Source organism: Pecten maximus, chromosome 1 (genome assembly GCF_902652985.1).
Source record: "Pecten maximus chromosome 1, xPecMax1.1, whole genome shotgun sequence".
In the NCBI taxonomy this organism is placed as follows: domain Eukaryota; kingdom Metazoa; phylum Mollusca; class Bivalvia; order Pectinida; family Pectinidae; genus Pecten; species Pecten maximus.
In genome coordinates, this window is record NC_047015.1 from 50790883 (window position 1) to 50805594 (window position 14712).

The 14712-nt window shown below is 31.8% G+C and overlaps 1 protein-coding gene across 1 annotated transcript in view; it reads left to right on the top strand.

Annotated features, from left to right (window-relative positions):
- Positions 1 to 14712, top strand: part of LOC117337232 (calcium-activated potassium channel subunit alpha-1-like) — a 101357-nt gene that overhangs the window by 74386 nt on the left and 12259 nt on the right. Inside the window, exons 16-21 of the mRNA XM_033898109.1 lie at positions 4425 to 4596; positions 6131 to 6184; positions 12875 to 13037; positions 13368 to 13592; positions 13876 to 14077; positions 14611 to 14709. Coding sequence (XP_033754000.1) covers positions 4425 to 4596; positions 6131 to 6184; positions 12875 to 13037; positions 13368 to 13592; positions 13876 to 14077; positions 14611 to 14709 — 915 coding nt within the window. The remainder of the gene's footprint in view (positions 1 to 4424; positions 4597 to 6130; positions 6185 to 12874; positions 13038 to 13367; positions 13593 to 13875; positions 14078 to 14610; positions 14710 to 14712) is intronic.

Here is a 14712-nt window from a genome sequence, read left to right on the forward strand (position 1 = left end):
TTAATAGTAATGATTTGAAGTACTAAAATCTTTCCTCAATACATTTGATCTTAAAGGTTTTATTTTTCTACAGTAAAGCGATTGCTAAAGAAGGAGACTGGAGGTACTAACAATAAACGCTGCCACGCAGCATAATGACAGCACGTTATCAGTATATAAACCTGCTTATGATAAACAGCAGCAATGCTGATAATGTGCTGCCTAATACAAAAACAGTATATATGCTTGGTTACATGACTATGGTTACCATTTACTGAACACAGAATCGTGTTTATTCAAAACATTTCCTTTTTATACCCATTTCAGCAATTAGTATGAAATTATCAGAATTGAAATGGCTGATGAATTGTAGCAAGATTCTGTGGTTCAGCATATCACATTTCACGTTAGATTTGTTTTGCAGAGATATACTACTTGTTTTGTTTCCAGTGTGTTACAACACATTTACGTCACTTCGGGTTAGCGAAACTGATGACGTCACAATAAAAGTGAGGATGGATATGTAGTGATGATATTGATTTATGTATTTGAAAGTGCATGCAATATCACACTATCACAATATCACAACTTAAGATAGCGTTTTTAATAGTTAATAACACCAAAACACTGAATTGTTCACATTTTAAATGTCTAATATATCACATTCACGGAAATTGAATTAAAAAAACAAGTTACATATACACATTATGTTTTTAACGTTATAGATGAATAAACTGATCTTAAATTTTACATTTTAAGTATAACCGGATAGTAACATCTATTACATGATGCGTTTGTGAATTGTAGTTATATCATTCATATATATATATATATTTATATTTATAAATGAACACAGACTGTGTTCATTTTACGTTGGTATGGTACACACTGCATATGGCAATAGTGTACGTTAGCAATCTTAATATCACGATGTTATTATGCGATGGTTTTGATGTTTTAGCTTAAATGTTAAAGAAATTATTCTGTATGGCATAAGAGAGTTTAGATATTCGATTCTGAATGACAAAAAAAATACATGCAAATATTCTGCTGAAAGGATGTTCAATAATGTATTATACTGAATTTGAATAATTGCCTTCATGTCGAGACATATCGGATATAAAAACATGTACATCTCTGTGTTCTTCATTTCAAATAAATTGAGGATGACGTCATGATGCCATGGGATAGATTAGAATCAGAATGATGCAAGATATACTTATCTTTCCAAGTACAAATGTTTGACATTGAGGATGAAGCATGTTAAATTTAATTGATGTAGATAAATCTCAGTCAGAATCATTTTACATATATCTGCTGTGGTCTAGCATTTTTTATTGTGATATTTCCAGCGAGTGCAGTGATAGAAAATACAGGGGCGCTGGAAGGTATATTAGCTAAATACTGCTCAAGATTGCTCTAGCTGGCCGCTCTATTATACTGAATGCTATGTATAGAATTATTTAGTTTAATTATGTTCACGTGCTTGACACACTTTAATATTTAAGAACAAATGCAAACCACAGGAAAAAAATCAAAAATGTTCTGAAATTTTCCACTTTTAGGATTAGATTTAAGTAGTAAATGAGTCTAAGTGGCAATGATTTGGTGATAAATAATTGTATTTATATTTAATGCATGTCTTCAGTTTTGTTTCATTTAATTAGTTAAATGTTTTATGATATAAAAAAAACTTCATTTTCTGAATGCTGAATAGTATGTAGATCGCAACGTACAAGAAGTCACCTTTCAAAATAATATTTTAAAAATATTTTTCTCAGCTGAGACCAACTTCATTAATGAAGACCAATGGATGGGTGGGGGTTGATGTTTATGAGGAAATCTCCGTTTTCACTCAATTTCACGACGGTGTGTCTACACCGCGTCATCAAACATTAGTTACAGAGGTTACAGAGATTTAACACTGTGGTAGGCCAATTTATTTCTGACGAGTATCTGTTATACAAATAAAAGGCGAATATTTCACTATGATTGTACTTGCTGAGAACAGGCGGTTGGTTTTACATTTACATGAACCATACACGGAGTCAGATCTTCTTTGATAATGACAGCTATATGTTAAAGATCGTGACAATCTGCGATATTTTTATTAATATTTAAATACAAGGACTCTCATGTAATGTGTTCCAAATTGAAAACAGAAATACATCATCAGTTATAAGGACTCCAGTGATTTAACCTGAAAACTTTATCTGATTTTTAGACATTCGTTTCAACATGTATCTATACATGTATCTTTACTTGATTTGATATTAGTGCTTCAAACTGTAGAAATTGAGAAAAAATAATAAGTTCTATACTTATCATCGTGATACACATTTATATTTTCTGCAGTATTCTTTTTTTGGTAATTTTCTTGATAACGATGACTTTTTTGTAACTTCATATTATAACAAGGGGAAATTCAGAATGTGTCTAAGCATGGTATAAGTTGAACGAGAATTTTGTCTTATTGCTCAAAAGGTACTTGTATAACGTCACTAAAATGCATGGAATGCTTTGTTGAAACAGATATCTGTATTACGTATACATATATATGTATTAATGTATTCTTAGCAGAACTATATATATCTTTAGTATACTCAATATGACATGTGTAAGCTGCATACAGTGCAACAAATCTATAATTGTATAACTACTGTACTATCAATTCTAATATGTGGTGTTTTCCTACAGAACTGATTAATAAGAAGAAACTTACAAAGCTCAATATAAGTTTCTAAGTGAACATTCTTATGATAACACAGTTATAAATGTATTACCTAACCTAGTAAGATATTATACCTATATAACCGGATATCTGCCTTTAATAGTATTTACAATATTCTGTTGTTTCCTACCCTAGTAAGATATTATGTCTATATAATCGGATATCTGCCTTTAAAAGTATTTACATTAATCTTGTTTCCTAACCTGATAAGATATCATAAATATAACCAGATATCTTCTAACAGGTACGCCTAAATTCGAACGTAAGTATTAAGATATGCCAGTATAGTGGATTTTGCATTTAGAAAAATAATAGCCCGCTATATAACGGAGCTGCATTTTCTTTCGTAGATTGGAATAAATTTATTATTAACATTAATTTAATGTATTTAATTTTTGGTTTTACATCTTGAAAATAATTAAGAAGGTGAATCCATATATGCCATAACCTCATATTATATATAAATATACATGTAGATTTCTTTGTCGTTAGTTTGAAATTTGCTTAAGTTTCATTATTTGCTTTTCTCGAAAACATGCAATTGTACAAGAGAATGGCTCTGATTGCTATTGTGATATAAATATCTGTATACAAAACATACACATATTATTTGGTAGTCATTTGACAGTCACAATTACGATTAATTCATTCTTACCCTTGTAATATTTGAATTTCTTTCGAATCTCCTAAAAAAGAAGTATTTTAACTCGGCAGAAAATCGTTATATAATGATTTAATTGCATGGCTGAACTGTTTTCCAAAACGACGTTATAAATAGAAAGCTTATATCGCGAAATTAAGCAATAGAGCATTTTCATAGTGAAAGCGTTACAAATATATTTGCATTGATTGTTGATTGCTGATGGCAGTATATAAATGCAATAATTGACCTGCAAAGTCATTTTTCGTCAAAACTGCTTGTTTGGTCCCAAAGGTAGATTATGCATACGAAGCTGAATCATTTATCAAAATCATGGAGCATGGTTCATGCGGCAATAAATCTAGCATTGATTTTGGCATGTCTTATTTAATCAATCGGCGAATACGAGACGCTTTTTTGTTTACATAATGAAAAACGTGTTACTTCATCTGCTGAAGCACTTAGTCATGATCAATTTAAACATTTAACATCATACTGCGGCAAAGGAATAATCTACTGAGTTTTTGAATTGCTTGTAAGCTTATTTGAGACTAATTGTCAAATTAAGATTTTTTTGTTTTATTTTATTTTTTTTTAGATATTTACAGAACATACATTTATAGATAATCTAAATGTTGAATAATAGTCATTTCACAATATCGTTGATGTTCTTGTGTGCGCGCATTTTATATTGATAAACGTTATCAGCATATACTGGCATATTCTTAAATACTTTGTTTTAATTACTGATTTGAAATGTACATTTTTATTGTGATTAAGTTGTCAATGGCGCTATAGATAAATATTAGTCCTTTAATTGAATGGATATGTTATTTCTTGAGATTTGTTTGGTTCAAAACTGTATCTGTTCTTTGAAATTTTTGTAAAATTTCCATATTATTTTTATTTCAGTTGGACGTTCAAATCTGTAATCATTTTCTAGAATTTGAAAGGAATGAAGATTAAAAAAAAGCTAGATTATTTAAATATTTCATGCCATTATATTTCGATTAGATAAAATTAAATGAATACACAAAATGAAACGATATTGATTTTGACATTTCTTGTAAACAGCCGCTAACCCAATGCTTACACAGAAGGAACGTAAAATGTCGGGAAGTGCGTTGAAGAACAAACTAGGTGAAGGAGGGGGTTCGGCTGCAGGAGGAGGAGGAGGAGGAGTTGGCGGAGGCGCAGGGGGAGGTGGAGATAAAGGCGGCGGAGGTGTTGCTTCAGTTGCTGCTGGGTAAGTTTATGCCAATCACAGTTTGCCCCGCCCCTTCCCAATCTCATTCCCGTGAACTACTCAACGCCCTCTGTGAGTGATGTGACCTTCAGGACTTCCAATCGGTTAAAGTCTTACTTTTGTTTTGTTTCTGGTTAATCTCAGCTCTTCTGACGACCTTATCACACCTTCATCCTGTCCAAAGTATCTCCCCTTGTGTACAGTTTTAATATCACAAGAAATAAATGGACTTTATTAAACTGATATCACCTTTAAAAGTTCAAACTGTACTGTCCACACATAGTGATCTTTTTTGTTTAGATGTCCCCTGCTTTTTTCCCAAATGAATGTAATTATCGGAATGATATGATAATAATGTGATAATTGTTTTCTTCCATTTAGATGTATGTGAATCAATTAATAAGGACATGACTTCCAATTATTAGGACAAAGATATTTTGTAGTTCATTTCTTCATTATCGTTAATTTCCTAAACAAAGTAATTGTTTTAATTTCCTAAACAAAGTAATTGTTTTAATTTCCTAAACAAAGTAATTGTTTTTATCGTCTAGCAGACTACGCAACCAACATTGATGAGGTCGCATATATATAAAAATATGATTTAATAGATAGTTTTCCATATGAGTGGAATAGTAATGAACAGATGATGATGTGTATGGCATCAATGCAATGCTATCACGTAATGTCAATGAAAACATTTATGGGATGTTTACTCACAAATCACTTGGATAGCGATCCTTTGGTTTTGTGAAGAAAAAAGAAAAATTGTGGACATAAATCTAACGATTTTTTTGTGAACACATTACACGTTTGTAGACACTGTTTTGGGATTTTCCCCCCAAATACATTGATTTAACTTCGCATGATTTACAACGCATGGTTTGAATGCATTTAATCAATGTTATACAAAGAGTGTCTACTTTGTTGTGTTTCAAACAAAGGTTAACTCATAGAATTGTTCGATTTCGACATTGTTCTCAAACATACTTCAAACTATATACAAAAATGTTTTTATCAAGCTATTGAATGTGTTATGATGGGGATATTGGTGCACTCATAATGATTTTAACCGCACGATGTCGATGAAATAATAAATTAGTTATTTTAGAATACTTTCGTATTGTCCTTGAATTTTGATACATGTCTCCTCTGCATTTGATTCGCAAAAAAACAATGGAGTTATTTTGAAATTCCTCATGAGAATAATTTCCAACCCAAATGTTTAATTTGCATACCGTTTAATCGGTTTTATTTTAATGTAAGTGAGATATCAGAATTCAAGGACATTTGCATAATTCTAGTGTTTAGAATATTTGTTTAACAAAGTGAGATGATTTTATTCAATGGATGAACTAAAGTTTGAAAAAAATAGTACCGATATTTTCATCTGTATCGCTTTCTATGGTACAAGAGGAAACATCCAACGCTAGATATGCCAGAAGTACTATTTTCAACCATTGTTTGGAAATCTTTTCAGTGATGATGAAGGGAAGGAAGAGAAAGTTATGAATTTATTTTCATTCTCCCTTTCTAGAGGAGAGAAGCTATCTACAAAAAGCGCCTCCATAAAAGGGCCAAGACTTGCTATGTAAAATGTCTTCCATTCTCTGCATGTCAGTCAGTTATAGTTTTTGATTTCAAGTTGAAAATGAAAAAAAGAAATGTATAGGATTTACCGCTCATTTTTTTCCGTAATTCAGCAGAAATATTTTGAATATTTAATAATTAGTCTTATTTTCTCAAAGAATAAAACAATTAGCATCCCTTTCACTTTAAAAGTTTCTATTGCAAAATGTGGTTATAGTTCGATATACTTTGAATCATCAAACCTGAAGTATACTTGAAACAACATTGCTATCAGCTAAAACGTTATATAAACGAACGTGTAGCCTGTAAGTTATTTTGTCAGAGTGTAAGTCCTATACGACATGTTCAAGTTAGAATGATTTTTCAGAGAGTGCAAACCCTGAAAGCATTTTTTCAATGTTCATATTTGGGTACATTAATCTGCATTGCCTATGAGCATTTTGTTACTAAACCAATTAGTCAAATTAATTTCCCACAAAAAGAGTAAATACTGATTCAGATAAGTAGAAACCATTCTTAATCATTAATTGCTACGTCTGGAAAAGTGAAATTGTTTCTGTTTAAGATGGATGATGATTACGTTGTATGTGGAATCCTTAAGCTTCATTTCGATATAGCAGATATCTATAATTCCATCTTTAGACCCGGACTGCACGCGCATCTGAAGGAACTCGGAATCTTAATTTAATTATGTTGGTACTAATGGCATGCTACCCAACAGAAACTATATATACACTGTATGTGTGTGGTTTGGACGTATACGTTATTTTGTATACTTTAATTTGCATTGACAAACATTAAGTCTTGGATCCAGATAGGATTTCTTAGAAATCTTGATGTGCAATTCAGCATTTGGACGATCGCTCATATTTTCGTCAGTAGAAGTTAGATTTATATCCAGTTAAAATTTCAATACTAACTATTTAAAGATAAGTAACTACAAGAAAAATATGCAAACAAAAAACAAAAAACACATAATGCACGTTTTTTGTATCTGAATCCAAGAACTATCTATTAATTGTCATTAAATTTATCATTACGTAATTATCGGCTGACATTGGCGCTAAACGCTAGTATTTGGCAAACTGAAATGTGTTGTGGTGTTGTTTTAGGGTAGTATATGTGATTGATAGCATCTTAGAAGGGCAACGCAGAAATTGGCTGTTGGAAATCTAATCTTCTAAGCAATGTGTTCATTAGTTTTGATTTATATTAAGAATTATTTTATTTACCTGATTTCTATTATATAAATAGTTTTGTTTCAATATTGCAGAACTGGAAAGTATCGTCCAGTGTAACTGGAAATGAGTGTTATCAGAGTTTTAAGAACAGAAAAATAAATATGTTATACAGCTGCTTCCATAGATATGTTGTAAGCTTGTGACTATGTTGGATATTTGAAAGCTGATCTTTTATGTTTGCAAATATATAACGTATATACTAGTCGGTACGGACGGATATGTTACATATGTATGTAAATCTGCTATCCTTCATGGCAACACTTGTCAACAAATATATACCGTTATATATGTAAGTTAAAACGGGGCATGGGACTAGGAACATCCCAATACTTCATTTACAGGAATTTTCACTTTGAAATTGGAAAACTTTAAAACTATAAGATTTCGATGTTGTTGTTTTAGAAAAGAAAAAGGAAAAAAGAAACGGAAAAAGAGTGACCTAAATGGGTATTCAGAGATGTATTTTTAAATCTGTCTTCCCCTAACAGATATCACTCCCTCATGAACTCACTACCTACCACAAATGCTACGACTCTTATCAGATAACAACAATGTCTCCTTCACGTGTGCAACAGATAACTCAAAACGAAATAATTTTGTCAACTGTTGGACAAGTATATTAATGTTGATTGCAAAAAAAACATTAGTAGTTATTTGGCATAAAATGTGAAACTGTCATGTAAACGACTTCTTATAGAAAAACAAATTCTTCATTACTCGGCATTTTTGTGGGTAGGTATTGTGAAATTAGATTTTACTGTTAGATCGTGAATATATTCATTTAGCTAGTAACCTCTGGTGTTGGAAAACCTTAATACTACTGACAATGAGGTGGGGCGGGGGCAAGGTAGATGGATTTTGATAAATATATATCACAATTATGCAAATAAGTAGACGAAGTCGTTAAGAATTTTGACATATTATGAACTTATGAGGATTATGTGAGATAGGTTTGACAGTTGCCGACATGATTCAGTACTTACTACTGAACATTAGATAGGTAGGCGAGCCGTTTCGACAAAGTGATTAACAGTCGTTTAAGTACTTTCAGTAATTTGATTTATCGTTTTGGCTGAGTGTGAGGATATGATCGTTTTGTTTAGATAGATGATGCTGATGATAGCCTAGACAATAATTAGTGCATTCGACGGATGCTGTAAACTAAATGTGATTAGATGAAATTTATGTTACCACGTTGGTGTTAATTATTATTACTTCAACCATGGATAATGAATTTTAAATCACTTTGAAACGGCTATGTTGTTATAGTAGTGTAGACAACTTATTAACTTAACAAAGCATGATATTAGCATGGTTTATAAATATATCACATGTTGTATATAGAATAATTCTATAGTGTTCATAGTATATACTGATACATACTAGATGATATACTTCAGGATACCTTAAAGAAAATAAAGATTTTTTTTCCCATTTTGATGACGTATATCAATGAATATAAGCCAATCAATTTTGGAATTATTTGACATGCTGCAGAGTTATGATGCATGTAGGGGGAAGGGATTATTTTATGCTATAGATTTAAGGAAAATGACAAACTATTGACAACATCCGAGTGTCCGTCTGTCAACATAATCATGTTCTAAATTTACTTATGTTTATGTAAGTACTTGAGTTTTAAAGGCAACGTCAAAAATTATTATTCAATATTGAGAGATTGAATGTTTTAATGAGAAGAGCACGGGGAATTTGATCAAAATGTTGAAAGCAGTCAACTGTTTACTGCCAGGTTTATTTGTTTACTGGGATTTGTAACTATTTCAAAAATGTTTGTTTTGGATATTCGTGAATGAACTGAAATTAAATATGTATTTTGCCAATAAAAGTGCGTTATGGAAATAGTTTCTAATCATATCATGATGCAAATCAAGCTGTCAATTTATATAATTTTATTTATTAATCATACTCCATTTTTGTTTTGTTTTAGTGTTTCCTCATTTTATACATATCATTGATGTATTGTGAATAAGCTACGTTTTATGAGATTGATTGCATACTGTAAAGTCGGTAATATTTTTGGAGATTTTATTTTGCTATATTCCCGATAATTTTAGTATAGCGCGAAAATCTATACCCACCAAATATATTATATTTATATAATATTTGCTGCATACGTTTACAAGGTGGTGTTGAATGAAATTTAAACCGGTGAACTAGCTCCAACTTGGACTACCGCGAAGTATTAGCACCGTGAAAATTAACAACTATATAGTACATAAAAATGTTCAATCACAAAATTATTCCAAGACAAACATTGATTTCGTGCCTGCAGCATTCTGCTAAAACGGCACGATCGTTATTTTTTTTTCCATTCAATATTCATGTGTATTTCATTTACAGTGTGTAGATTGTGTTAATAATTAATATCATATACTTCTAGTTGACTAATAATAACAATTCTATTGTACATTGGACCGACAGGGCTTTAGCGACACTCTGGTCAAAGACAAAAGAGTAAGATATCGACGGCCGTTGTCCAGTTTTGCTGGATGATTGACATGTCCAGTTTTTGTCACATGCACAATACAATAATACCGTTCTTCTAATTCTTTCTCGTCTGCTCAAAACCAGACAGCAAATTGTTTTACTGTATCAGATTCAAATTGTCAACACCAGTATGATTTTCATACTTTGAAAGGATCATATTTTTGAATATTTTTTTCATGACATTTTCAAGATAATAAAAAGAAATCCCATTAATTAATTGTTCGTGACGAGCTTGGTACATTCGTATTTACTGTTACTGTAAGCGAATTCAAGTTTTCTGTGGCAGAATGTTGTGTTTGGTGTTAAATATTGAATCTGAAACAGAAAACTGTTTTTTTTCTTCTTTTGTACCCAATTATTTTTTTCTTCTATCCATAACGGGGTCAGCATTGTGAATTTTTTTTTAAATTTTGATTTGCTTGTCATTTTCTTGAAATTTATTGAGAAATCCGAAATAATGAGTTCATGAATATAAAACCTTTAACCCTGGTATAGGTATCAGAAAAAAATCATATACTATTTGTGATATGTTGCGTAATCACATTCATCAATAATTTAGATTATTAATTGATTGTAAAAACTCGTCATATCACAACAATGGGTACAATACTCTATTATGTCTGTCTTCTTTGTGAACACAAACTATAGGTATCTATGCATGCAGTTTATTTCCTTAATATCTGATGCTAGAATTTTATATCTTCACAATACATCATCAAATTAATGATAAAGGAATGACCATTTCAATTTTACTCATACACTGGAACAGTTTCATATATATCCAATGTATTGTTGTAAAAGTTATATGAAACATATGGATGCATTCTGTAGAGATAGTGCCAACTACAAAACGTACTCAAAATAAAATAACAAAGAGAAATAGGACATTCTCTGAATGTATAATCTTTATTGAAAATAGAAATAACAGTAAAATTTATTGTGATCCAGAAGTTTCAAAAATATTGAAATTCGTAATTTCTTTATCAAACAAACGCGTTAATAGGATGAATTTATATTTATACATGCATGCTATTATTTTTTCTAAAAAGTGTTTATATTATCTTTTTTTTTTTTTGACATGTGAGAGCCCGATTATCCTTAAGCGATTAACTGTGATTAATTGAATGTACTATTTCATATTAAAAATGGGTTACTATCGAATATATCCAGTGTATATTAGTTAAAACCCCAATTACAACTTATTCTACATTCAATTATATGTGTTCGCTATGCAACGTCCAAATAGATGTCTGCTACACTGATTGCTAAAAAAAGCTTAGTTTTTATCCAAAGATGCTGCAAGTATACATTTTCATACATAATAACTATCAAAATTTGTTAGAGTGATTGTCAATTTATCAATATACTAGAATATCCAGGATAACCCTTGAAATATCAGGATATGTTTTTAAAACTATTACACAATAATACACAATCTCAATTATCAACAGATAAAAATACCATCTAGGAAAAAAAGGTGGCGACCAAAAAGGACACAAAAATCCACTTATGTATTATTTCGAGAAAATAAGAATCAGTTACCATCCAAAATCAATTCATGGTTGGTAGTATACAGTATATGCCTGTGTTAAATGAACAAATTGTATAGTCTTTAACAGTTTTTCGGGCTAGAAATGGTCGCTTGAAGGGAGATAATTCTTATGGCATTGTGATTTTAGCTAAATTAGTGGATCATACGCTGTGACTTTTGCAGGGCATGAAGAATGTATGATATATATAAGTATATATATATATATTTATGATTTTTATTATTTATTTTAATTGACTATTTTTCCATTATTGAATGCAAATATCTACCAAACATTTCGAGAATTTTTGTGAATAGACTTTGGTATATCACAACCAGTGTAGGATTTAACCGTGACGTTTCGGTGACTACATTCTAGATCTGTCGCCATCAGCAGACACATGCCCAGTGCAGCGTACAATATACAATGTGTCAAAGTCTATTCATATTTATACTTACCTGCCTGAATAATTTGATTGATAGTTTAAGGAATGTCATTTTCAAGGTTTGGTTGATTTTTTTTAGTTTTTTTTATACAGTACGTAGTTCTTTTTTCCTCTTATTTTTCACCGAGTTTGAATAATACCTGCAGACCTTTTGCATCAATGAGTCCTTATTGCACAGTCAGAGCATACCTAATGTCACATACGTAGATGCATGAATGAAACTTTTACAATTTTATGCATTAGAGAAGAATGTATCTTTTCTTGCATGACTTTTCAATATTTCATTGTGTTCTTTTGTTCTTTATGCGTTAAAGTTTAAGAAATTAATATAAGTAAACTCTTTGCAATCGCGTGTAGCATTTGTTTCTCTTCCATTAATTATATGATAAAAGGAAAGTAATTTGACAAAAGCAATTATCAAAGTCTGAAATTACATTTTAAAGGTTTTGAATGTTCATTTCATTGGTTCTTTTGTCTATGATTTGAACACTACTGTAGAAAGCTAATTGAAGCACTTAAGTTTTTAAACTATTAATTTTCTGATTTTGTACAGTTCCTTTATGGTTAGTAAAACCTGTTATAAAAGTTTGTCTTACGATCCCTACCTTTATCAGTACATGTAGAAAGCACAACCACAAATATTTTTTAAATATCACTTTCCCTGTATGTGATTATGGTAAATGTCCTCAAACTCGGTCACTTATATGTCACCATTTATTCAATTCAATGCAATATTAACACTAATGTAATCAGTTTTAGACCTGACCAGTTCTTAACTTCATAAAATAATCAAATAAATTGAATTAATCTTATGATGTCATTCTACTAAATCCATTATTTTTAATCTGATTTAATACTTTTGCAATATTTCTGAATTTAAGGACATTAACCATATGTAAAACCATATTTGAGATATAGTAACAAATCAATTCTCGCTGTATCACTGGTTATTGTGTTTGCGTCATCAGGCCTCAAAGCCCAAGTAAAGCTACGCTCCCACCACTTGAAAACAGCAGCGGTAAAGATTCTATTTGGCCGAAGGATGCTGGTCCAAGCGAGGAACCGCGCAAGTTTGACTCTACAGGAATGTTTCACTGGTGCCAAGCGCGACCCTTGGAAGATGCCCTGATGGTATATACGACTACTTTTGACTTTTGAGTATAAGTCGTAAAAACTTTTTGTTTTGCTATTGCTTATCAATGTCTGTCTTCTGGAGTCATTCCAGTGTTTCCTTATTCATATTTCAGAAAGGTAATGGAAACGTTGAGCGTTGAACTAAATCATTCTTTATAGTAAGTTTACAAAGATAATATGGTAGATCCGCCCTGGTCTGACCTAGAATTACAATATCTCTGGAAACTTGTTAGTTGTACATTATTTTGTCCTTCTTGATCTTAATAAAGAATCTTATTCCCTCAGAAATGGTGGTAATATTTTTTTGTTTTTGTTTATGTTCTGTAGGACCGAGACAAGGCCTCTGTGACAGTATTGTGTAATCACGTGGTAGTTTGCCTGTTCGCGGACGCCAATTCCCCACTTATTGGAATGAGGAACCTGGTGATGCCACTTCGGGCCAGTAACTTTCATTATGCAGAGCTCAAACATGTTGTGATAGTAGGCAATCTAGACTACCTTAGGAGGGAGTGGAAAACTCTACAGAATTTCCCAAAGCTGACCGTTCTACCTGTAAGTATCTGGATTTCGAGTTATTAACATTGGAATATCCAATGAAGTTTATTTTAGAAACATAGTTTATTTCAGAAAAATGGAAAATAATGTTACCTCGAATATTCGGAATATCTTGAATGTTTAGGTCGCATAGGTCGCATTGACTTCGAGATAAGGAGGCTCAATTATATATTATTAATGCCTTTGTTTGTATTTGTGTTTGGTAGGGGTCTCCTTTGAACTGTTTGTATTTGTGTTTGGTAGGGGTCTCCTTTGAACTGTTTGTATTTGTGTTTGGTAGGGGTCTCCTTTGAACCGTGCAAATCTACGGGCTGTGAACGTGAACCTCTGTGATATGTGTGTGATTGTCTCCGCCAAGGATAAGAACCTTGACGACCCTCACCTTGTTGACAAAGAGTCCATTTTATGTTCACTTAACATCAAAGCCATGACATTTGACGATAGCATAGGACTATTGCAGGCCTCCGCTCAGCCAGGTGCAGGTAAGTCTATTTGTAGTGGTCGCGTATTAAATTCACAATTTTTGAATTTTAATAACGAAAGCTCGCACTATTATACAACATGTATATGTGAAATAATTTTGACGACCACCAAATTTTAGCAAGTTCTTTGACTATGTTCTGTTGACAACGTTGATCTTATGGGGATTGGTCTATTTAACCATTTTAATAAACTAACACTTAAGTTTAAGAATTTCAGTAAGGTGTGCAAATTGGCTAATCGTCCATTGCCATGGATTACTACTCAGAACCATTTCATAATGAAAGCCTGTTTTGATATATACAATACATATTACAGTTACAAGGATGTATTTCATCATTCTAGTCTTCGATGTATATCTGATCTGAAAGTAATTTAAAGTGTAAGTGAATATCACTGAAGAGTCCTAGAAGGACGACCCAGCTGTATGTTGTACCTCTGCATTACTGAAAGCTATTAAGCTGACTTCTCGAAATGTTAAAGGGTGAGTTCCATTCAATACTTCAAAAAAGTTGCCTTTGTGCTATGTTACCAGGCTTCCTTCCTCCTGGCTTCTCGCCAATGGGTAGTCCGGCTAAGATGGCTCGACGAGGATCCGTATGTGGTTCCAACGTACCGCTTATCACTGAACTAGGTC